The sequence below is a fragment of the Tenrec ecaudatus genome, chromosome 16, assembly GCF_050624435.1.
Source record: "Tenrec ecaudatus isolate mTenEca1 chromosome 16, mTenEca1.hap1, whole genome shotgun sequence".
NCBI lineage: Eukaryota > Metazoa > Chordata > Mammalia > Afrosoricida > Tenrecidae > Tenrec > Tenrec ecaudatus.
This window is the reverse complement of record NC_134545.1, coordinates 31,103,939-31,130,167: the sequence shown is the minus strand read 5'-3', so window position 1 is coordinate 31,130,167 and position 26,229 is coordinate 31,103,939. Positions and strand designations below refer to the sequence as shown.

The 26,229-nt window shown below is 50.2% G+C and overlaps 1 protein-coding gene across 3 annotated transcripts in view; it reads right to left on the bottom strand.

Moving 5' to 3' along the window:
- Window positions 1-6,888: 6,888 nt before the first annotated feature.
- Window positions 6,889-26,229, bottom strand: part of KIAA1671 (KIAA1671 ortholog) — a 188,934-nt gene continuing 169,593 nt past the window's right edge. For all 3 annotated transcript variants that reach the window (XM_075533727.1, XM_075533728.1, XM_075533729.1), the window contains 7 exons: window positions 24,370-24,488; window positions 20,059-20,314; window positions 17,443-17,617; window positions 16,053-16,180; window positions 14,298-14,440; window positions 13,145-13,227; window positions 6,889-11,026 (listed from right to left, as the gene is read on the bottom strand). In XM_075533727.1, coding sequence (XP_075389842.1) covers window positions 13,149-13,227; window positions 14,298-14,440; window positions 16,053-16,180; window positions 17,443-17,617; window positions 20,059-20,314; window positions 24,370-24,488 — 900 coding nt within the window. In that variant the 3' untranslated portion in view covers window positions 6,889-11,026; window positions 13,145-13,148. The remainder of the gene's footprint in view (window positions 11,027-13,144; window positions 13,228-14,297; window positions 14,441-16,052; window positions 16,181-17,442; window positions 17,618-20,058; window positions 20,315-24,369; window positions 24,489-26,229) is intronic.

Here is a 26,229-nt window from a genome sequence, read left to right as displayed (position 1 = left end):
GCACACTGTATATGTATATTCACGTATTCATACACTCACACATAAACACACTTAACCACATATAATGCACCCAGATACAGGCTCACATTCACACACACACACACACACTTGTATACACCCATTCACATACACATATAAGTATCTACACACATACACATCCATTTACACATGTACACACATTAATACATGCTCACATACATATGTATTCACATTGATGCAACGCACACCTCGCACACACTTATACAACATGCCACTCTCACATGTACACGCACACCCTCAATGAGCTCCCCTGGTCATGGTCCAGTCACATTCCACCACAGGCATGCAGGACAGGACACAGTAAGACAACCCTCCTCTTTTTGGGGCTACAACTGCCAATTGTCCTGCACTCAGGCCCCACAGTGCCCATGGGCCTGGGCAGCCTTAGCAGGATGGGGCTTCTGGGAGCCAGAGACTTCTATTTTCTCTGCTTACTCAGACTTCAGAGCCCATGCTCCATGCTCATGTCTGAGGGCTCGGCCTATCACCTACCACTGACATGCAGCCAAGTGTCCCATGCCAGCTGGGCCTGGCAGCCGTCCTGGATGGTCTTGCTCAGTGCCTGGGCAGAGGCTGGCTCTGCGTGGCCTGCAGAAACCACCAGGGCCTGCCTGGGACCATGGGGGCAGCTCATGCCTACCACCCCAGCCCTCCTGGAATGAACCTGTGGCTTTGGGAAGGACAACAGGGGTCCAGACTTTCGGCAGACCTGAGCTGCCTCCCAAGAGGCCCTCTTTTTGCATACATTCCGACAGCCCAGCACATCTCCATCTGCTGAGACAGCACTCTGTCCATTCAATTCCATCTGCTCCATCTGTGTTAATCTGGATTGTCTAGAGCAGCAGTTCTCAACCCGTGGGTCGCGACCCCTTTGGGAGTCGAACGACCCTTTCACAGGGGTTGCCTGATTCATCGCAATAGCAAAATGACAGTTATGATGTAGCAATGAAAATAATTTTATGGTTGGGGGTTCACCACAAAAGGAACTGTATTAAAGGGTTTCGGACTTAGGAAGGTTGAGAACCACTGGAGAAACAAACCCAGGAACATTCATGTATGTATAAGAGGGAGCTTTACATCAAAGAGTAATTGTACATTGAGAAAACATCCCAGCACAGTCCAGATCAAATCCATAGTCTGATATTAGCTCATATGTCTGATACTAGTCTATAAATTCCTCTTTAGACTCATACAGCACATGCAATGACGCTGAATGCAGGAAGATCACAGCCAGTGTGTAGAAGGTCTTGTGGATCCAGTGGCAGTGGAAGCATCTCAATGCTGGCACGGGTCTTTACATGTCTCCTCCAGCTCTCTGAGCGCCTCAACAGCAGGAAAGGGAAGGCAGAGAGTGTGTGTGTCCCACCTCCAGGGAGGACACAGGAGTTCCCAGAATCCTCAGGAGAAAGCCATGCCCACACAGACACACGATTTGGCTATGATCTGATTGACAGGCTAGACTCCACCCCTTCGCTTAAGTTGACAGGAGATTATGTAACTACCGTACCATCTCATCCCAACAGCAGGGTTGATGGAGCAGCCCCGCACCTGTCTCAGTGGTCACAGTTTCTGTTGACCTACCTGGGGCAGAGGGCCCTGATGGGTGGGGACACCAGTGAGTCCATCTCTCCACTGGTCTCAGTTCCTAGCTTTGACTTCTCATTGCCACAGTTCTCCTGCTGGGATGCCTGAGACCCAGGCCAGTGCTAGTTCTTCTGAGAGCCTGCAGGTGCTTGTCTTGGGTGCCACCTGGCCTACATTTTCAGTCAGGTCACAATCAATGGGTAGAAGAAGGAAGAAATGTTCCAAAGCTGACGGTGGTGACAACGGCACAGCCCTTCTTGCTACCATTGAATAACTGAATTGCCTGATGTGTTGCTTACAGCCCTATCAAAGGGCAGCTTCGTGAACAATGACATAGGGACCCCAGATATAAATGAGATTCTCCAGGGAGACTAAACTTGTGTCATCATAAAGACACTGGAATCTGGGAAGGAAGGTGAGTGGAGAGAAGCAGGCATCCTGACTGGAGGGAGGTCCGGGAATGTGACTACTGCCCAGGAAAGGTCAAGTTCATGAGCTGAGCCTCAGGCAGCTGGGAAGGCAGCATGCAGGTCCCCGGGAACCCTATGATGCATGGCTTGCTTGCTAAGAAATTAACTCATCTGCAACAAAGACCCTTGGCAGCCATGGCTCTTCCAGAACAACCTAGGCTCTCCCCCGGAGCTTCCTGGAGCCCCCATCCTTGAGTGGTGTTGTTAGTTGTGGTCCAGTTGGCTCTATGTCATGGAGGAGGCTCCCTCATTTTGGCTGACCCCTACTTTGCCAACTGTGATATGTCCTTCCTAGTCTAGTGATTGGCCTTTCCTGATGGTGCATTCAAGTTAGGGAGTCCAATCTCATGACCCTGACTTCCACTCAGCCCTTTGGTGTGTTTTCCCTTCTGCCACTAGGCCCCCAGCATGGCTACATTGTGATGTGCTGAACCCACAGAAGACCTTGCACCCCCACAGATGACTGAGAGGGACCCACACAACCATATTGTGAAGAGTCAGATTGAGATTACCTCCTCCCTGGCCCTCTGACCTGACTCAGTGTGTCCAGTTCTCTCTGCCACATGAACCTGTGTGCTCAGAACATAATTCATATGAAGTTTTTCCTCCTGCCCCACTTCCTCCAGCACCCTGATTCTGAGGACCACACTACCCTCTCTTTCCCTTGTCTTCTCAATGCAATGTTGATCCCCCATCCTTGGCAGTGCTGTTTGCCACCCCTTGTGGCAGGTTTTAGCAACCTTGAAACAAGTCCCCTCTACTCTCCACAAGGCCCTTGGAAGATCTCACCTTGGGGCGCGGGGCGGGGGGGTGGGGATTATGGGCATCTGCATGTGACAGGCACCAATAAGCCAGTTGTCATTGAGCCAATGGACTCATGGCGACCTCATCAGAGAACTGTGCTCCATAGGGTTTTCTTTCTTTCCTTGTTTCCCCATTTTATTTTTATCCACAAATACTTTAACAACCCATAGTGCAATTAGATCAAGCAGGAGTATACAATTGTTGCCACCATCATTTTCAAAACATTTTTTCTTCTTGCACTCGTTGGTATCAGCTCCCCTTTATCCTCACCCGCCCCCCCAAGAACCCTTATTATGTTAAATATTATCGTTATTACTATTCCTCCCTCCCCCCCCTCACTGATGTCTTACACCATCCAACGTATCTGTTCACCTGCCATTCTGTTGTTCATTCCCCTCGAGTGGGGTTACATAATCATCATTGCTATTAGTTCTCCCTTCCCCTTGGTCTATAGGGTTTCAATGATGGTTTGGAGGAAGAGGATCACCTCATCTTTCTTCCTAACCCCAGTCACTTACCAGTTGCCACTGAATCAATCCCAACTCATGGTGACCCCCATGAGTGCAGAGTAGAGCTGGCTCAGTAGGGTTCTCAATGACTGGATCTTTGGTAACATACCATCAGCCTGTGAGGTGCCTCTGGGTGCACTCAAACCTCCAGGCTTCTGTGGGTTTCTAAAACTGTAACTCTTTTTTTGTTGTTGTTGTTTGTTTGGTGTTTTAATCATTTTATTGGGGGCTCTTACAGCTCTTGTTACAATCCATACATCAATTGTATCTAACATATTTGTACATATATTCCATTGTTCTTTTCTAGACATTTTCTTTCCATTGAGCCCTTGGGATCAGCTCTTTTATTCCCTCCCTCTGCCCCCTACCCCCACCCCTCGTGGCCCCCTGATAGATTGTAGATTGTTAATTATTTTCAAATCTCACACCGACTGCTGGCTCCCTTCCCCTCTGGTTTCTGTTGTTCTTCCCCCTGGATGGGGGTGTGTGGTTAGGCGCCCTTCATTGTGATCGGTGCCCCCTCCCTCCCCCTCTCCCTTCTCTCACCCCTTTGCCCCCACTTCTCCCTACCCTTTTGGTACCTCTATTCCCATTCCTGTTCTTGGGTTCCATGTGTTGTGAGTTTTATCTCTTGCCTATACCTATGTACATGCTCCCATCTAGTCTCGATTGGGAAGCAGCATTGGGCTCATGATAGTGGGGGGTGAGGAGGCCTCAAGGGATCAGAGGTATACTGTGTGACCCATTAGTGCTCTACTGTACTCTATCCGACTCATCCCTTCCCTGTGACCCCTCTGTTGGGGAATGTTCCATTGTCCATAGATGGGCTTTGGGTCTCCACTCCAGCACCCCTCCATTCTCATCGATGCATTCTTGTTTGTTTGCTGTTTATTATGAATCTTCTGATGCCTGTTGCCTGGTCTTGATGACACCTCACGATCGCACCATCTGCTGTGCTTCTTCTATGTGGCCTTGTTGCTTCACTATTGGATGGCCGCTTGTTTAACTTCAAGACACTATATCTTTTAATAGCTGGATGCCATCCTCCATCTTCACCACATCTGCTTATGCACCCATTTTGTCTTCAGTGATTGTGTAGGGGGTGGGAAGGTGAGCATCACAGAATGCCAATTTGTTAGAACAAAGTGTTCTTGTCTTGAGGGACGGTATGAGCCAATGCCCATCTATCTGCAGCCTGTATGTACATAGGCCAATACCTCTATTGTTATGGATTGATGTATTCACATAAGTACATACTTCTGTTAATCTCCCTGTCTATGCCTTTGCTTCCTAGAGCTTGCCTCTATTTCCTTTTGCCTCCTCCTCTCCCGACGTCACTTTCCCCCTTCTTCTTACATCTCTTAGTGCTTCCTCTCCTAGTGTGGTGTTGCTCTAATTCTCATGGTTTCTCTACCCCCTCCTAGATGCTGCTCCACTTCCCTGGTTGTTCCCCTGTCCATGACGCCGTCCAGTCACCACACCCTTCTCCCCACCTCCTTCTTCCCCCTCTATCTCCCGGGACCATTGGCCCCACTGCCTTCTCCTGGAGCTTCCCTTCCATATCAAACCCATATTATTAGACAACCCATCAATGCCCTAGTCCAAATAATAAGAAAACATATGGTTGAAGAAAGAAAAGGAAAGAGAAAAAGATGAGAGAAAGAAAAAAAGAAGAAGAAAAAAAATACATAGGTCCAGGTCTGTTTGCTGGCCCCCAAGAGTCCCTCCCGCCCGGTCCTGGGGGAGATCCAGGGCTGACGCTCCTCACCTGAAGTCCATTCTTGGGGCTCCTCAGGGGCTCTGTGGCTCAGCTTAGCTCCAATCTGTTATGCTCCATTCCCACACTGCCTGCCCCCCCCCCACTGTGTGTCCCCATTATTGTCCCCTGCCACTGTATGCTCTAGTTAGGGGACATGTCTTGAGTTGTTGGCACTCCCACAATCTTCTCTGTGCCCCAACAGCTCCATGCAGGGACCTCAGCCTCTGGGCTGGGTGTGCCCATATGGAGTCTAGGCCGACTGCCCCTTTCTATTTTCCCTTCTTGGTTTGCTTCTGTCTGGCTATGAGAGATAGTGGGTTCCTTTCCCCCACCAGAAGGCACACTTCCAGGGGTTGAAACTGTAACTCTTTACGGGGAAAATGACTCATCTTTCTCCTATGGACGGTCTGGTGGTTTCGAACTGCTGACTGTTCAATTAGCAGCTTGGTGTGTAACCCACTCCAGCACCAGGGCTCCTTAATTGGCAAATACAAGCATGCATTCAATCACTTCCATCGAGTCAATGCTGACTCACAGCCCATGTGGACAGGGCAGAACTACCCCCACGGATTTCCAAAACTGTCTTTATGGGAACAGAAATCTTCATCTTTCTCTAGCAGAGAAGCTGGTGGTTTTGAACTGTTGACCTTGCAGCTAGCAGCCCAATGCCTAATCTTCTATACCACCAGTGCTCTTTTGGTTAGGCAGCACAGTCTTGTACTACTGGTGGTAGTGGTCCAGTACTGGAGGCAAGAGTATTGTGGGTGACAGCTGGAATCTGGTGCTGAAGGTCCCATTCTTCTCCACACTCAGGCTCATTGAGTGGCCCTGCAACCACGGTTGTGCTTGCTGTTTCATTATTACTCTGGAGGGGTCCTGTCTATTGTTCACAGTTTGAACCCAACCCAACCCACTGTTCTTGAGTCTACTCAGCCCATAGAGTCTAGGGTTCAGTGGAACTGGCCAGGGCTGCTCAAGCTATCAATCTTCCTAGAAGCAGACAGCCTCCCCTTTCTCCTGCAAAGCAGCTCGTGGGTTCAAACCTCTGGCCTTTTGGTTAGCAGACTTAAGCATTTGACCTCTCTGCCACCAGGGCACCTTATATACCCTGTTGAAGGTCACAGAGAACAGAATTGGTTTCTGCCCCTTAACTTGGGATGAAGAGGTCAGCTGTTGGGGGTCTAAGAAGGAAGAAGGGAGGGTATTAGCTGCTGTGACCCCTCCCACTGGACCCTGAGGGGTCCCCAGGACTAGGGTGCTGAGCATTTATGCAGGCCCCCTTAACCCCGGCTTCTCAGCCTTACTCCTAGGGACATTTAAAGCGGGCAAGTCTTTGCTGTCCACTGTCTCAGACCATGTAGCAACATCCCTGGCTCCCCCAATTGGTACCAAGTACTATCAAAAGCCAGAGGGTCCCGGATGGTGGATATTTCTGGATCACTGGGTCTTTCTTCTGAGGTGTCCCTGGTGGGCTATAAGTGGCAGCTGGGTGCTTAACTCATATCATCCTCCCCATTTTCCATTCAAATTTCACCTAGCCAGGAAGTGAGTGGACACAGATACCAACCCCGCTATGCATCCCCGATGGCCCGACTTCCTCTCCCAGAATTCCTGCTCCCCATCCCGCTGCCCAGCCAGACAAGGGTACAACTTGGCCAGTGGGTGATGGGCAAGGGCCCATGGACTGGGAGAGTGACACACCAGGACACATCAACTTCTCCAACACAACTTGCATCAAAGCTTTATTTTTCATGTCCTCATCTGAAGGCAACATCTTTGGACGTGCAAGGGATGTCTCTTTCCATGCAGCTGACCAGTAGGCTGCCTGTGTGTCTGTCTCTATGAAACCACTTTACAAGTAGAAAATATAAAAAGGCCTTGTCGACATTTGATATTCTGTGAGGTCCGGGAAACTCTGTCTCTTCTTGAACATTAAAAAATACAGGTTTCAGATGGGGATTGCCCACACAATGAGAGGTGTTTTCTGGACTGGGGTAAAGTGCACTGCACCTCAACCTGACCCAGCCTTCTGCTCAGAACTCCTGTATCTGCTGAATTCATAAGGCAACTGCAGGAACGCCACAGAAGAAAAGTCAGGGAAAATAGATATCCAATATCTCTCCCTTTCCAACTGACCCACTCCCCTCCCCCATCTTACAAAGCATCCTTATCTGGACAGTCCAAGGGCTTGCAAGGTTCTAGGAAATGGGACAGCCAAAGTCATGCCGGTCACCCCCAGATTTACTTCTATGGACCCAATGGGCAGGGTCTGTAAGGCAATGTAGAGCTAGACCATGGAGAGGCTTCATCCTGAGCAGACACAACACCAGCGGGGATTGTCAATCAAGTGTCAGCTGCTGGTGTGGAGTGTGATTGTTTTAGAAAGAGGTACTGGGAGGCTAAGGGGGAGAGGATGAGGGAGCCAGTTTACAAAGTGGATTTGCTAGAAACCTCAGACTGGCATTATCCAGCAGAATGAGTGAGGTCACGGCCCAGTCCCACCCACATCCCTGGTGTGGACAGAGATAAAAGTGGGAAGACCTTGGGGTGGGCAGAGGGGCACAGGTAGCCCACTCAAACCAACCTGCCTTCTAGGTGATTTTATGCTGTCCAAAGCTCCAGGGGGTTGATCCCAGCCGCTGCATAGTACGGAGGTTGGGCTCCATCTCCATCAGTGTGGGGTGGGCCCGGGTGGAGTGGAGTCGTGTTCAAACTCAGGGAAAGTTCCATTGCAGATGAGAAGTGGGCCTTGCCTGCTTGGCCACCCCTCCCCCTCCCACTCAACTGTGTCCCCTGATGTTGTGGGACTATGTTTCCCTGCCTGGTGTGGGAAGAGGGGGCTGGGGACACAGTGACCTGCCGTGACTGAAACATCTCAACTGGAGCGCTCCAATAGCTAGCGTCTTCTTCCTGTCTCACCAGCCCTGGCCAAGCTCATTGGGAGTCACTGATTTACGTAGTTCTGGAGTAAGGGCCGGGCCTTGTGGGAGGGGTCAGAGGGGCAGATCTGGGAACCTTCACCTCCTGTCTTCCTCCTCTGCAGGCCTGGCCCTCCCCGAATCGAATCAAGCCTGGGCTCAGGCCCAGAGTGGACTTTCAGCTTTTTGATGATGTTGGTCTGGGGCTTCCTGGGAGCAGGCGGAAATGCATGAATTGGCTAAGGGGATGTCAGCACTGGGCTGGGGCAGCTGAGACCTCTTCTAGGGAAAGCCCACCAGGGGTCACTCTAAGCTTTCAGTGGGTTGTGACATCAGGGACTCAGGTTTGTATCCCTGGACCCTGAGGCCAGCCTCCTGGCACACACAATGAAAAACACACCTTTCTGAAAACAGATGGCTTGACTTGCCCACCACACCCCATCCTACTGTTCCTTCCCTGAATCCACAACAACCACCTGAGGCAGGTCAGTATCCAACCACGCCCATACCATGAGACTTTGCTCTCAGTAGGATTTCACTGCTTGAAACAGAGTCAAATCACACACACACACACACACACACACACACATCACCACCACCACCACCACGTTTTTTGTTTTGAGGTATTGCCCTGGAGTGTCATAGGCCAACCACCTCTGGTTTGTTAGGCAAAAGGACCTTGATGAAGGAGGCCTACTGGGAGGGAGTATGGGGAGCGATCATGATGTATCAAAAGACCAGCAGTCAAAATGCTGATGTGCACAGAGAGCAGGAGAGGGAGAAGAGGAGAGAGGGCTGTCTGCATTCGGGTAGCACACCCCAGTCAGGAAACCAGGGAGGAGAAGGGAGCGGGGGAGTCGCTTGCACAGGAATGATTAAGGCATACCCCGCTTAGTTTCCAAGAAGATGGGCTTCCAGAGAGGGTTCCAGGAACACACAAGGACATTAGTGCATCACCCTTTCCTTAGTCCCCGCCCCCCCCCAAACAGACAACAGGCTTCAAAAAGCCACCAGGTATCAGTCTGCCAAAGGTTGAGCCTCAGACAAGCTCCAAAAACTGCCTCTGTGGCAAAATAAAGCCTATAGGGCTCTAGGTGGGGGTTGGGGGTGGCCCCTCTATCCATGGTGCTGAATCACAAGCCCTTCTCGGGGACCAGGACTTTGCCTTTTCCACCCTGCCTCCCCTTCAAAGAAGAGACAGGAAGGAGAGAGGAGACATATGAAAACATGGGGAGCTGGTCATGGAGAGGAAGACAGATCCTTTGACACTATTTGGAAATCATGGAATTGACCAAGAAAGACCTTTTTCCATTGGGAAGGCAGGGCAGGTGCCTCTCCCACCCAGTAACCATAATCTGTGGCCAGAACCTTTAGCATATCCAGGCCCCCAGCCATCCTAGCTGCCCTGTAAACCTTACAGATCCCCACCCTCTAGAACAGTGGTTATCAGCCTTCCTAATGCCACGACCCTTTAATTCAGTCCCTCGTATTGTGGTGACCCCCAACCATAAAAGTATTTTCATTGCTACTTCGTAAATGTAATTTTGCTACTGTTACGAATCAGGCGACCCCTGTGAAAGGATCGTTCGACCCCCAAAGGGGTAGAAACCACAGGTTGAGAACCACTGCTCTAGGAGGTCTCCCAGGCCAGGTTGGCACTGAGTTTATGGCAACTTCAGGTGTGGCAGGGTCCAGGCAGACCCACCTGGACACCTGTGGGAGCCTGGGAACTGAGAGGGGAGGAGGCAAGTGTTGAGCGGGAGTCCCCAAGGCCCAAAATATCCTAGGGATGTGCTTAGAGATGGCAAGGAAAGAAAAGTCAAGGTGAGTCACATCCTTCACCACCCGACACCCAGCCCTCCAGCTTGGAGCTTCTGGTCAGGGCACATCACTCTAGAGAGCGGCTTTTGGGGCAATCCTTCCTGCTGGTACTGAAACCAACAATATTCAGTTGGGTGGAGCTGGGAAGTAGGGAAGCTTCTCAGTTGGTTGGGTGAAACAGAGGAGAACAGAAAAGCATTTGCTTGGGAGGAGTTGGAGAGTGGGGGATAGAGAAACATTTGGTTGAGTGGAGCTGGGGTGGAGAGAGGGGAAATGAAACAAAGTCCCCCATGGATGTGTCCACTCACATGAAGACCCTCTTCACCAGCAGCCCAGGTGGTGCCCAGAACAAAACTGGAGAACAAAGAGTCATTCTCGGGTGGAGGGGTGAGCATGTGAGTGGTAGAGGTCTGCCCTCTGGGGTCCAGTCAAACCATGGGTTAAAAACTGAACCATCTGGGAGACCAGAGGCCTCAAAACAATGCCTCCCCCCCCACACACACACACACACACACACATCTCTCTCCTGCCATCGCTGAACAATAAAACAGTGTCACGAGTTCAAGCACACTGGCTAGGTTTTGTGGCCCTCTGAGACAAGCCAAGGAGATGGAGACAGTGAAGTAGACAGACCTTGGAAAGGATGGCCATGCCCAGCAGAAGGAGGGGTGCTTAGCAATCGGGTGTGTCCATGCATGGGCAGAGAGGGGCTCAGGGAACCATCCTTCCAAGAAAGACCAGTCCTGGAGTGGGGGTGAGGGTGGGGTGTGTGAGAAGGGATATGTTTAAAAGAACCCAGGAAAATGCTCGGCTCCCCACAGGTCCTGCAGTCGTTGAAGGTGTTGGAGTGTGAAGTTGAAATGCCCATCATTGTACCCAAACCCACATCTCCATCAGGGCCATTTCTGGCAGTGGGGCTTTATTCCGGCCTGAAGCTGTGCTGCAGAACAGTGTCCTCTTTCCCTGCTCCTGTGGGGGGTGGAGGACACTGGACAGTGGCCTCCACCCTGCCAGTAGGCCCCAGCACACGACCAGTATGCAGGAAGGGACTGATGCATGGTATCGTCTTCAGGGTCCAACAGTTAAGGCTTCTGTGGATTAGGTGAGGGCGATGTCCCTGACCTGGACAAGAGAGAGAATTCTGAGGTCAACAGTGGGAACATGTGGCTCCCTATCTTGAGACAGGCCTATCTGACATGAATAAACCCAAAACAGGAAAGTTGTTGTTTTGAACAAGGTTTGGGGAACCTAAATCAAGGATGAGCATGACACTCAGGGTTTCAGTCCCCATTTTGAGCCTCAGTTTCCCCAAAAGGCTTTTTGGAGGCACAAATGAGATGAATACATGTATGGGTATAGTAAACAAACTCACTGCCATCAAGTCCATGCCACTTCCTAGCACGCACACACACACACACACACACACACACACACACACAGAGTAGCACCGCCCTGTACATTTCTGAGACTGTCACTCTTGGTGGAAGCAGAAAGCCCATCGTTCTCCCACAGCGCAGCCAGTGGATTCCCACCACAAATCTTCTAGTCAGCAACCAAGTGCCCCACTGCTGTGCCACCAGGGCTCCGCTATACCAGAAGACTGGCTCTCCCTGCTGGGGCACCTCCCACCCACCCCAAGCTGCGTTTCATGAAGACCATCTTATAAGGACCCCATGGCTCCCCAGGGCTCCAGGGGCATAATCTTGGCAGAAGCCACTGCCATCACTTTTTCTTTGGTGTGTCAGGTGAATTTGAACTGCCATCCTTTCAGTTAGCAGTCAAGAACTTAACCATTTTGCTACTACAGACATGTGAGAGCCAGACAATGAATAAGGAAGAAGAGAGCTGAATGGATGCCTTTGACCAAATCTGGAACGGTGGAAAGATATCATGGACTGTCAGAAAAACAAGCATTTCTGTCTCAGAAGAAGGTCAGCCAGAATGCTCCTTAGAAAAGAGGGTGGCCGGCTACTGAGAGATATAGCATCTGGGGACTTAAAGGCTTGAAAGCAAACAAGCGGCCATCTAGCCCAGAAGCAACCAAGCCCACATGGAAGCAGAACACCAACATAGCTGATCGTGAAGGGCAGAGGAGACCAGGTCTCCAACAACAAAGGTGGGGTGGTGGTGAGAATCACATCACCGTGAAAGAGGGGGAGTGCATGATGGGGACCCAATGCCCATCTGTAGACAGAGGGGTAGTAGGGAAGAGATGGGTCACTCAGGGTTCAGTGTAGCAACAATGAAACTAAAAACCTTCCTCTAGTTCCTGAACACTTCCTCCCCTCCCAATCATCATGACCCCAATTCTACCTTGTGGACCTGGTTATACCAGAGGATGTACAGCAGTGCAGTGGGGATCTGGAGGCACAGGGAATCTAGGACAGACGAACCCCTCAACACCAGTGGTGGGAGTGGCGACACCAGGAGGGAAGGGGGTGTAGAAAGGGAGAACCGATCTCGGAGATCTATGTATAACCTCCTCTCTGGGAGATGGGCAAGGGGGAGGCGGGTGAGGGGAGACGCCTGGGAGTGTAAGATAAGATATAATAATTATTTATAAACTATCAAGGGACCAGGGGTGGGATCGGGGAGGGAGGGGGGCGGGGGAAAAAAAGGGAAACCGAGCTGATTCCAGGAACCCAAGTGGAAGGTGAATTATGAGAATGACGAGTGCAACGAATGTATAAGGGTGCTTTGCTCAATTGATGTATGTACAGACTGTGATAAGAGCCTTATGAGCCCCAATAAAAAGATTTAAAAAAGAAAAGAGGGTGGCAAGACTTAGTCCCATGTGTTGTCAGGAAGGGCCAGTCCCTGGAGGCGGGCATTGTGCTTGGTAAAGCAGAGAGGATCAGAGAAAGAGAGGAAGACCCTCGATGAGATGGAGGGACACAACGGCTGCCACCATGGACTCCAACGTCACAAGCAGGGAGAGGATGGCGCAGGGCTGGGCAGCATTTGGTTCCGTGTACATCATGAGTCTTTGTGAATCACAGAACTGGCTCGACAGGATCTAGCAACCGCAAGTTGTCCGGCTCTGTTGAGTTTGGTTCCCCTGAATGGAAACAGAGGGCCACCCACCTCGCTGGCCCCTTTGGGCAGCCTTCGTTCACGCGGGCGGAAGAATCGGTCCCTCAATCTTTGCCTCTTGCTAATTACCTCTCTGGCAGGTGCCACAGGGCCTTCTGGGCCCCGGCTCTAGGATCCCTCCAGGCCCCACCCCCAGGACCTTGGTACCTTATCAAGCTTGATTCTCATACAGGCTCTGCCTCTTCTTGGACTTTAGTTCCTTCAGCCATTGCAGGGAGGTCTCCTCCGATCTGAAACCACAGAGCCAAAGAGTTAAGCCCAGGTCAGCTGGGGGACCCTTGGGGAGAACCAGGCTCAGGGTGCCTGGTTCTCCCTGCTCCTTACCCAGGCAGGGGGCACTATCAGCAAAGGCAATAGGTGGATGAGAAGCCGACTCAAAGAGGAGGCTGACTCAGGGCCTGACGCAAGCGCAGGTTCACCCCGCCAGGACGAGTTTGCATGCCTTACCCACCCTAGAATGAATGACTCTACTCCCTCAACACCCCCTTCTCACCCCCCCACACACACACAACCGAACCAAACCCCTCTGCAGTGGAACAGAAATGCTGCCACACACAACTCCACTGAGGTCTCGAGGTCTGGGTACTTGAATATCTCCAGCGAGTAGGGCCCAGAAGCTGGCCAGCAGCCTCCTGAGGGCACTTCTGGGGGTGGGGGGTGGGACTCAGTTCTGTGGGGGCTTGAGATCTTCACCTCTATGGTCCTAGGCCAGGTACCCCCACTGAGAGGTTTATATTGGGGAATCTTCCTCGGGTCCTCCTTAAGCAGGGGCCCTGAAGTCTCACCACCCCACCACCCCCATTCCCACCACAGTTTTCACTCCTCCCTCCCCTTGTTCCTCCCTCCTGGCATCATATTCCGTACACCATCAGAAGCCTTTCTTTCCTGTCGGTTCCCTGGATGGTCAGGAGGACTCGGCTGCTGGAATGACCCCAGACTGAGAGCCAGGCAGGTAGGACCGCAACCTGGCATGGAGCAGGGGCTCCCTGAGGGTGGCTACATGGGCTGATACCTGGTCCACCCTGGCAGTGACCCACCCCCACCCCTCCAGGACAAAGCCATTTCCCTAATAGACAAAAAGATGGAGCGTGCCTCAGTTTCCCCAGAAGTTCTTGAGAGTGCTGGGGCAGATCCCTGGGTTTCTGAGTGGGTGCTACGAGGGAGGAAGAGAGAACTGAGGCCAGTTGGCCTGACCCCTGGCCACCTTTCCCTATCTCTGCTTCAGCTACCCAAGTACTGAGAGCTCTTTTGAACCAAGCTGCTACTGAAGAAGGAGAGGATTTAGGAGCAGACCCCTCACCTCTCGTCCTTGTCAGCACTAGAGGGCAGGACGCGGCTACCCAGCACTCCAGGCTGGAATGGGGACTTGGGCATCTTGGGCTGGGGGGTGCAAGGCAGGCTCTTGCCAGCGCTGTCCACCTCCTGCCGCTTGTGTAGTTGAGCCTGAGAAGAGAGGGAGCCAAGTTTGTGGATGATGTGGGTCTGGGGAGGCAGCCAGCCATCACAGGGGAGCCTAGAAAGCTGCAGGCCCCCAGTGTCTGGAGGGACCCTGGCATAAAAGAGGGAGCTGGGTAGGTTGGGGGTGACTCTCTGCCTGACTTCAGCATATGAGAACATCTGGGGTCAGGACTTGTACCCCAAGCAGCTATCTTTGACCAATAAGGTCAAGCAGTAACCAGCCCCGAAAACCCACACCACCCAGAACCACCATCCACTTTGGCTGCAAAGCCATGCCTTGTGCTCTTGGCACGTGACATGCCGTCTCCGGACGGAGAAGGCAGCCATCCCCATGTCTCCAATGGGCTGCCCACTAGCTTCTCCCTGGGGACACAGCAGCGGGGAGGAGCACTAGCTCTTGGATGGTGGCAAGGCCAGTTTCAAGTGCAAACTTGACTAGGCTATCAAGTCCACTTGTTTGGTCAGGAAGTAATCTGGATGCTGCCGTGACAGCATTATATGTGATTAATCAGTGGACCTTAAGTAAAGCCACTGGCCCTCCAGAATGACGGTGGGCTGGGTCTTACCAAATCACTTGAAAGGTTTGAGAACAAAAATGAAGACAATTCTGTCTTCTTTCTCTCTATACACACACACACACACACACACACACACACACTTAAACGCAAGTCCATTACCACCAAGTCGATTCTGACTAACAGTAATCTAGAGGACAGAGTCAAACTGCTCCCTAAGGTTCCCAAGACTGTCAGGTCTCACAGGGGTCAACAGCTTCGTCTTTCTCCCAAGAAGGGACTGGTGCGTTTGAACCGATGACTCTTTGGGGAACAATCCAACACTTAATCCAATGTATCAACTGGGGCTTCTTTCTCTATATATACACACATCTCCATATATAAGGGGCTTCAAAAAGTTTGGGAAGAAATGGAATGAAAAGAGAATGTTTCCACAAACGTTTGGAAACCATCATATGTATCAGGAGTCCTGGTGGCACAGGGGGAGAAGTGGTTGGCTGCTAACCAAAAAGTCAGTGGTTTGAACCCTCCTACTCCTCCTGCAGGAGAGAGATGAGGCTGTCTGCTCCCATAAAGAGTTACAGCCTCAGAAGCTGCCCTGTCCTATAGGGCTGCTATGAGCTGGAATTGACTTGATGCCAGTGAGTCTGGTTTGGATACAAACAGGAAGCCACAAAAAGCTCAGGAGGAAAAAATTAAATGAAAAGGAACTTCCCCCATGAGCTTTTTGAAGCTTGCTTTTTGTATATGGCAGTGTGGTGTAGTGGTGGCCTTCTTGCCTGCCCTGTAGGAGACATGGGATCAATTCCTGGCCAGTGCAGGCACCGCCCATCTGTCAAGTGGAGGCGTGGGGGTTACTACAATGTTGGACAGGTTTCGGCAGGGCTTCTGGACTGAGATAGTAGGAAGAAAGGGCTGATGATCTACATGTAAAACAAAACAGCCAATGGAAACCTATGTGTCTCAGTGGGCAACTGATCAAGAGGACAGTGAGGGCAATGTTCCACCCTATTGGTGGGCATGGGGTTGCCAAGAGTTGGAGCCCACCAAGCAAGATCTGCTCTGAGCTCTTGGTCCAGTACCTTGAGCACTGCCGGGTCCATGCCCAGGAAGGCTGGCATCCTTTGCAGGTGGCTGACAGATGTCCTCTCAGCCCTGGGTGGTTCCTCTTCTTCCTCTTCCTCCTCATCTCTCCTGGGGGATTTCTCTTCTGTTACAAAGAAAAGGGAACTGATGTCACAGAGCTGTTGTTTACTGAGACTTTACTGGGGGCCTGGGACTTGGCACATGTGGTCCCCACAGCAGCCCTGCCCGGACACATCACTGTCCCGTTTCACAGACTCAGACCAGCCTGCTGGCTGGCTCCCTGCACACTCCACCTCACTGACTGGGAGCACCACCCTAGACGGCCCGGGACTACACAAGAGAAGACTGGAGAACTAAAAATCCAGTTAATCACACAGCCGGACCGATGGGTCTGACAGAGATTGGAGGAACCCTGGAGGCTATGCCCAAAGACACACCCTCCTCACCTGACACGGAAGCCACTCCCAGTGATCACCTTCCAGCCAAGGTGGTCCTTGAGTGGAGCTTGATCCTTAGGACAACAAATTGTACAAGATGGAAGAGACGCTCCCCCAAAAGCAACAATGAGAAGGCAGGAAGGGGAAGAAGTTCTGATGAAAGGAAATGGGGAGCCTGGGGTGGAAAGGAGAGAGTGTTGACCTAGTATGGGAAAATTCAACTAATGTCGTACAACCCTCTGCATACAAACTATCAAACGGGAAACAGGTTTGCTCTGAAAACTTTGACCTACAGGACAACTAAAAAGTTTGTTTTATTAAAAAATCCTAGAACATGGTGGCTGCTTCTTCTATGGCTCTCCGCCATCAACAGATGAGGTCCAATCCCTTGGCAAACACCATGGTCCTTCACGCCTTCCCCCCAGGACGAGGCCAGCTCAAGCAACACTGGAGCACACAGAATGCTCTTTCTGTACCTCTGCCTCCTCTTTGGCGCTGTTAACCAGAATGCCCCAAATACCTTTCCCTGGCTAATTCCTATCTGTTCTTTAAGACTCAGTTCAGATTTTTATATGGGACGCAGCCAATATTATCCCGAGTACAGTCTTGAGTATTTTATTAGAGATGTTTTTGAAGGTGTATCATAAATGAATTGAGCTTTCAGCAAACAAACATAAAACAAGTATCAGGGTGATTTCCAGAAAGATAAGATGCAGACACTGTCAAAGCCTATTACGCTTCCTTCCTTTCTACCCAAAGAGCCCAATTCATGCTATCCCTTTCCTTTCATCCTAATTTCTGATAATCTCTATGAAGTGAGAAATTATACTTTCCTATATGATTCTGGTGTCCTAAAGCCCTCTGAGTCAGGAAGTTTCTCCCAGTGTTTAACCTACGGCCCAGCCAGTGTTCAGTGTGATATCCATGGAGTGGAGTGAGCGTGGAATACCTGTTGAGTCCTTGAACATCCATGTGCTGTCAACCTCCTCCTCCAAAGGGGACCTGCTCTCTGATTCGCTGAGCCTGCTGCGTCGCAGGGAGTGAGAGATGGGGGCCCGGCGACGGCTTCTCTTGCTGAGCTGCACCCGGGTCTTGAGAGCGCTTGAGTCGAGGACTGAGGTGTGCTTTGAGGACAGCAGAGTAGGAAGATGAAAAACAGCAAAGAGACCATCAAATGAGGGTAGCACCCCAGTTAGGACTTCATCCATGAAAGGTGGGCATGGCCTCATTGATACATAGGATAGTATTGTGGGCTGACATTTCCACCATTTTCATAATGACCCAAACATCCTAAGTTTCTCCATGAAACATGCCATGTGGGCTGGTTGCAAGGACCCAATGGTCCAACAAACCAGAGTGGTCACTTGAACACACACTGAGGTATCCTCGAGTTGTTGGAATCAACTCAACAGCAACTGGTTTTGGAGTCCCTGATGATGTCATTTGTTAAGGTACCTGGATACTAACTGATAAGTTGGAGGTTCAAGGCTACTCAGAAGTGCCTATGGAAGAAAGGCACCAATCTACTCACAAAATATCAGTCACTGAAAACCCTATAAAGCACAGTTCTATTCTGGTACACAACATTATGGAAGATGATTATGTTATGTGACATAAAGGGAAGTAAGGACAGCATATTATATTGTGGAAGTTGATTGTATTACATTACAGAAAGTGATGAGGTGAGCTAGAGTAGACTCAACTTTGGTTTATGAGGGGCACCCCCCCAAAAAAAGTGAAAAAAACTCCTCTGGGCAGAGCTTTCATAGCATGCATTTTCCCTGCTGGCTGAGCACTGACCTTCGAGCAACTCGCTTTGAGTTAGTGCACCCAGTGGCATCACCTGGGAAAGTTCTCTCTGGTCACAGTGAATTTTTTCATGAAGCCAGTTTCACTTGAACCTCGTTTCTTGTGATGGCTGATTTCAGAGAATAGCGTGTGGCTAGGATATTTTGTTTCCTGCTCGGGGAAATTGTCGCAGAAACTGTTGCTATGTCAAGCACAGCTTACAAGGACAGAGTAGTTTTCTCGTTTCAAAACAGGTGAAATGTTGATTGATGACAAACCTCATTCTGGGGAAGGCCATCAACTTCCCAAGCAGGTGACAATGTTGACGTAGAGTGCATTTGGAGTTCGCTCCACCAGGTCAGAATGTAAACCAAGCTTTTTTTCTATTTAGAGGTTCTGAAAACATTGCGTAACAGTGTGTGACAAAAAAGGCCCGATTTGTGGCAGGCAGGGCACTGGTTTCGCAACCACGACAATGCACCTGCTCATGCAGCCATCTCAGTGCACCAGTTTTTGGCAAAAAAAAAAAAAAACTTCAACATGCCTCTCTTGCCCCACACACCTTACTTACCTGACCACACTCCGTGCAACTTCTTTTTGTTTGTGAAAATGAAGAGGGAGTTGAAAGGACAGCGATTTGACGTGCAGAAGAGGTGAAGAAAAAAAAAAAAACGAGGGAGATGCTGTCAGCCATCCAATCAGATGAGTTTGAAAAATGTTTCCAAGAATGGGATCACAGATTTGGCAAATGTATTAAGTATAATGGAGAGTACTTGGAAGGTGATAAGGTTGTTTTGTTAAAAAAAAAAAAAATTAAACACATAGCTTTAGGGGGAGGGATTCAGGGTTTTTTGGGTACCTCATTATATTCACAAATGAGCTCTCAGGCTCAGAGGCTGTCACCCAGCTCTTTCCTATACCCAAAATAATCTATGACACAGATGGAGGGCGAGAAACTGGACTGCTATGTCACACCACTCACTCTTAGCTATCCTAGAGGGCAGTCACGGTGAGCAAAGGAGGGCCGATGATGTTTTCGAAGATCCCAATAGAAGACCTTGTCTATGAGAGCAGCCATACACCCAGCGCACGCCCTGCACACACCCAGCACGGAGAAAGGGCAACAGCCCTGCGGCCCTACCTAAAATCCCCGTGATGGTTCACTTGTATGGTAATATGGGTAGAATGTGGTTCCCAGTAGTTTGGCCAAATATTGAATGAGCTGCTGTTCCATCATGTCATGTCATGTCATGCCATGTCATGTCCTCCCATAATGTAAGGTAATGTGACGTGTGATGTGATTACCTTCCATAAGGTAATGTAAGGTAATATGATATCATTACTTTCTGTAATATACGTAATCATAATAGAGCATAATATGAGGTAATACACTGGATGTAATTTAATGTCCTTTCATACTGAAATGTAATATAATTATATTCCATAATATAATGTAATATAATCACCTTTCTATAATGTAATATAATCAGTTTCCATGATGTAATATAATCATATTCTATATATACTGTGATGAAAATAAAGTGCTGTAATGTATTGAATATGATATAATAGAATGTAATATGATGGGATGGAATGGAACGCACTTTCCAGAATGCACTATAATAAAATAAAGCATAATATAATTATCTTCCGCAATGTAATGCATGTTACCTCCCATGATGAATGCCATGTAATACAATGCAATCACCTTCCATGATGTAAGCTAACAGAGTCATCAATATTTAGGAGAACAAGCCCAGTTTCTGGCCCAACTTACATCGATAAAGGAGAAGTCATCTACTCTCTGGGGTGGGCAGGCGTCCAGCAGGGATGGCCCCTCCTTCCCATCAGTGGAGTCCAGGTCGGTGCTAGAGTGGCCCACACCGGTACTCTGCTGGTCCCTAGAGCCATCATTTAGGTCCCTGGCTGAGGTAGCCTCTGTCTGGGATGACAAGGAGGACCAGTGGCTGCTGAGTGGCTGCCTCCATGTGGATGGAACACTGCTGTCCGGAGATGGGGACTCAGGGGCCAAGCTGCAGAAAGGGGAGGAAAGGGAACATGTCTGAGGAACCTGCTTCGGAGAAAGGGGTCTTAGGGTCTAGGAAGCATGGTCTGGGGGGTGCTGTCCAGTCCAGGAACAGCAAGAAATCGGTCTCAGCCTGTTCAAAAAGCCTCCCTTTGTGATGTCCAAATCGAGAACCCCCAACACATGTATAGCTATTGTGCCCTATGGCGCGGCTAGTGCGAACTGAGAGTGGAGCCATGAATGCAACAACACACACGGCTTTTCCAAAGGGGATGTGGACAATCTCATCAACAGCATTCCTATTGATCTATGTCGCTGCATACGGAGATCATACTTCACATCCGGGAGCGCAATGGAACACAGTGGGAACACTCATGGCAACTATCTTCCTTTGCACATGGCTACTGATGGGATGGCCTGCCGCTGAGTCAGCCTCAGAACAATGACAGCCTGTGCACAGTGGAATGAAATGCTGCCCACTTCAGTCACCCCCACGATCGGCTGTAGACTTGTGATCGCTGTAACTCTGACCATTGTGATCCATAGGGTTGGCACTGAGAATCATTTTTGGAAGCAGATCACCAGGCCTGCCTTCCTAGTCTGTCTCAGTCTAGAAGCTCTGCTGAAACCTGCTCAGCATTCCACTATTGATTTAATTCTGACTTGTAGCCCCTGGAGGACAGGGTAGGACTGCCTCTATAGGTTTCCAAGGTTAACCCTTTTTTAAAAATCATTTTATTGGGGGCTGGTAGCTCTTATCACAATCCATCCATCCATTCATCCATTGTGTCAAGCACATCTGTACATATGTTGCCATCATCATTTTCAAAACATTTTCTCTCTACTTGAGCCCTTGGTATCAGCTCATTTTCCTCCCTCATGAACCCCTGATAATTTCTTTTTTTTTTTTTCATGTCTTCCACTGACCGTTGTCTCCCTTCACCCACTTTTCTGTTCTCCGTCCCCCTGCGAGGGGACTATCCATCATTGTGATCAGTCCAAGGTTAATTCTGAATGGAAGTAGAGAGCCTCATCATTCACCCTCGGCGCACTTGGCAGTTTTTGAACTGCTGATGACCCACTATGCCACCAGGGCTCCTTGTAAATCTTTAGTGGATTGGAACATCTCATCCAGTGGTACAAGTCTCGCCTTCTATAATGGAGACTTGGGTTCGATTCCCAGCCAGTGCACTTCATGCGCAGCCACCACCCATCCATCTGTGGAGTCGCACATCTTGCCATGGCAGCAAGGTCAGCCTGAGCCCACCAGCTGCTCTGTAGCAGAAAGATGAGGCTTTCTGTGCATCTTCCCTTGTGGACCTTTAAGATTGCCCGAGGGTCTTACATTTGCAGCTCACCTTGTACAGGGGCGGGTAGACAGCTTCCGAAAGCTGGTGGGAAACAGAACTAAAAGGGCTTTTCCTAGGGCTTTTTAAAGCCCCTCATATTTCTGGCAGGCAAATGGTCACCTGTGGAAGAGCACTGATTGTGGGGAGAGGGGTTATCACTGTTTCGTGCACGCATTCAGCTTTTAAGACAAAATAAGATTTACCGAACACACACTGTGTGCCAGACTCTGTGCTACAAACCACATAGTTTTAGCTTCGCTGAAATCCAAGGAAGTCGGATTCCAACTCAGCCACCTGCTTGTGGCTCTGCCTCACAGAGTTCCTCAGGTGGTAAATCTTTCTCCCTTGTATCAACTGGTGGGTGTGAACCTCCAACTCGCTGTGCCACCAGGGCTCCGTCCACTGCCATCAGGTTGATTCTGCCTCCCAGGAGCCTCCAGGACAGAGGAGAGTGGCTTCTTCGGGTTTCTCTCTGACCCAGGGCATTGGCCATCTTTACCCTGAGCAAGAGTGGGGTGCACCACGGGCATTTCTTTAAGAACACGGTCCACCCTGCAACGCCCCCAAACTAACTGTGGAGTAAAACCTTCTACCCAGGCAGAATGACATTCCATTGCAAAATCGCAATCCTGTTTTGTTTTGATAGCTGTGGGATAATTTAATAGGTGTGAAGCGAAATCTAGCCCAAATACTAGCCCAAATGAGCAATACTCCACTGAGGCAGCAGATGGCGCCACCGCCCTACAAACAGGAGCACAGCTGCTCCCTGGGTAAGAAAAGAGGCTGTAGGGCCCCCAAAAACACGGCAGGAGGTGCTCCTTCCTAGACAGGAATCTCACTCCTCTAGGTCTGGAAATCCCTGATAATTAAGAGCCTGGAAAATAAGACCAGGAGAGAGGAAGTTCAGCCCTCCCGAGGGTCTACACTGAAACCTAAGTTTCCAAAATTCCAGATCAGGGCTTTTGCAAGAGCCTTTGAGTAAACTACGAGGAGGTTGCAAGAAGTTCGTGGGAAAGTTCAAACTTGCTGTTCATTGTTCCTTTCCACAGACTGATTGAAGCCCCTCATATAGGAAGGAGGAGACCTGGTGTCACTGTGGTTATGCGTGGGGCTGCGATCCTCATGGTCAGCAGTTTGAAACCACCAGCTGATAGGTGGGAGAATGATGAGGCTCTCTTCTCCCTCAAAGACCTACAGTCTAGGGAACCCACACGGGCACTTCTAAGTCAGAATCAGCTTGATCACAGTGAGCTCAGTTAGGTTGATAAAGATGATGAAACTCATTACACACATTTTATAGTTGGCAGAACAAAAAAAAGCTTTCTCGGGAGCTAATGTTTTCTCTCTTTTTCTTGCTGGTCTCATTAAGTGGACTCTAATTCAAGAAGAGCCTACAGGACAGGGCAGAGCTGCCCCAGGGGCTGTCCAAGGCTGTCGCTCTGTATAGGAGCCAAAACACAGGCCTTTGTTCCGGGAAGTGACTTGTGGGGTCTAACCTCCAGCCTTCGGTGAGTGGTGGAGCACTTAAGCATGCGTTGTCCATGGGGGCTCCTTGCTCATCCATGAAAAACACTTCACAGGTTAGCCAGCAACCATCAAAAAACAACTGCCTTGGGCACTATCAGAAATGTCTCTCCCTCCCATCCCCCAGCCCCCCCCCCCCCAAACAAAATGCCACCTTCCCCTTTTCTGTTTCACATGGTGTTGTTAGGTGCCACCGAGTCGGTCCCAACTCGCAGCGACTCGACGTACGACAAAACAGAACACCACCTGGTCCCATGCTATCTTCACCATCACCGCTCTGTTGGGGCCCATTGTTGCAGCCACTGTGTCCATCCATCTCACTGATGGCCCTTTTGCCATACTCTCCTTTCCAAAGCTCGGTGTCCCTTTTCCCTGGCAGCACTGTGGTTTTTTGTGTTAGGCTGCTAACTTCAAGGCCAGAGGTTCAAACCCACTAGCCATTCCTTGGGAAAAAGATAAGGCTGTCTCTGCTTCTGTTGAGATCAACAGCTTTGGAAAACACTGTCAGACTTGACTTGATGGCAGTGGGTTTGTTATACACAGAGTTCCCGAGAACCAAAAGGTTAGGGGAAAGTTCTGTCAGAGGATGAAAGGCCTGGCTGTGCATTCTGAAAAGAAAAAAATATCAGCCCTTGAAGACCTCTGGAGATGGGCTGTTCTATCCATATGGGGTTGCCCAGGTGGAACTGGGCCCCACATGGTTTCTATTGCTTATTATGTAACCATCAGTCCCTCTCTATGGAGAAGAGAAACAAAAGCTGAACATGGAAGTAATTTACCATGGCCTTTGAGGGAGACACAGGGATTCGATCCTGGACCTGTCTGCCTGCCCCTGGATCCTGGTGACACTGATGGCCTTCAGCCCCTGCTACACCAGCTTTCTCCCTCAAGATGATTTATGGGTCTGAACTGCCAACCTTGTGGATACTGGCCCAAGAAGTACTCTACGATGCCACCAAACTAAAAGACAAAATGGGTCAATATAGACTCACAGTGACCCTACAGGACTGCTCATTTGGGTTTCCCAGACTAAAGCTTTATGGGAGCAGTCTCAGCTTTTGCCCTCCGTGGGTTTGAATCATCGACCTTGCGGTTAGCAGTCCACTACACCAAAAAAGTTCTTAGCTACTGTGCCACCAAGGCCTACTAATACAGAAATCGGGCTCCCAGAAGAGCCTGCAGGCCTTACCTCTCCCTACTCTGGCACTGTCCTGTCCATGTTCCATATCGAGGATCAGCCTCTTGCACGAGGGTGTCAGTGTCCTTGGGCTCAGGTGGCCGCCGGGAAAAACACTGCTTCAGCTGGTCCTGCAGGAAGACAAAACAGACCAGAGATGACTACTATGGGGGTGGGGATGCCCCGCAACACATAGCTCCCATAGAATCAACCCCCTTCAAGTTCCTCCTGGCCCCTTACGATCCCTCAGACCCCAAGAACTTCACTGTGGGGCCGTAGAGTTCATTCTGACTCATGCTACAGGGTAGAGCGGCTCTGTTGCATTTTCTGGACTGGAACCTTTATGAAAACAGATCACCAGGTCTCTCTTCCGTGGTGCTGATCAAAACTTGTGCTCCACAAACCCTAGTGTTCCTCATCCAAATCAAAACACCAGACCCCCGGGCGGCGAGTGGATGCCAACTCCAGAGGAGGACTGATCCCTGGGGTTTCTGAGGCGGTCTGGCTTTATGGGAGCAGACAGCCTCCTCTTTTTCCCTTTGAGGAGCTGCTAGGTTTGAGCCGCCAACCTCATGGTGAGCAGCTGACACTTCATCCACTATGCCATGAGGCCTCCTTATTTGTCACAGAGCAGGTGTATGTAGGCCTCACTCCGTGGGTTTCTGTCATCATTCTAAGGGGAGTTGTGTTGTAAAAGGTCAGCACTTTGGCCAGCGAGTATCCTGGTAACCATGTGGACTTGGTGGTCACAATTATGAGCGTCTCAGCTGCTGCAGCAGACCCTGGTCACACTTTATGTCAGCCACGTCCCAGCTTAGCTCCATGCCCCAGATGCCTCAAGCCCTTCTGCAGTCAGATGGCCTGTCCCCGTTTCAGGGAAGCTGCTCTTGGCATTCCGTTTGGTCTCGTGTGCTGTATAAACCCTCGCCGACTCCAGGCAAACAAATCTTTGTAAGGTGGTTTGACAATACACAGGGTGAATGGAAGCTACGCCGGAAAGCTAACCACATGTTGAGCTGCTTACCCCAAGGTGAGCTGTTCAAAACTACCAGCTTCTCCTCGGGAGAAAGACAAGACTTTCTACACCAGTCAAGAGTTACAGTCTCAGAAACCCACAGAGGAAGTTCTATCCTGTTCTATAGGGTCACCATGAGTTGGCATCGACCCGATGGCAGTGAGGGAAAGTGCCCCCAGAAGGTCCAATGGTCTCTCCACTCAGCTGAGAGCTGAAAAGGCCATCCCTTTCTACCTGGACATTGGCATCCCATTGACAATACCAGTGGGAGGCTTCCGGCCCCAGGTTGGCTGGACACCCCACCAGACATCCCTGTGGGGCACAGGCTGACAAAATGGGACACCGTCATCTCCAGTGACGGCGGCACTGCTCACAGCTGGTCAGCCGACAGGAGTCTTTGGTTTCAACAGGCATATTCCAGCCAAGTGCCCAGTCAGGACTTGAGGCTGGACCAAGAGAACATCCCCAGCAAGGCTGGGGGGCTAAAAGCAGGCATGGCAGCTGCACTGGGTGGGCCATGCTTCCTGGCAGCCTCGGGCCTGAGAAACCCAGGCAGCACCTCGGGCCTGTGCTTTGTGTACTGGAGGTGGGTGACGAGGCAAATGAATAGGAAATAGCCAAGAACATGTATGGAGTGCCAACTGCATACCCAGAGCTGAGAACAAGTACAGAGTGCCAACTGTAAATGTTTATGGTACCAACTTGTGGTAGTTACATAATCTGGTATCAGTTTGAGGGTTCAGCGTGAAGGGGTGGAGTCTAGCCTGTCAATCAGGTCACACCCAATGAGGCCTCTGTGTGGGCATGGCGTTCTCCTGAGGATTCTAGGAACTCCTGTATTTTTCCCTGGAGGCGCG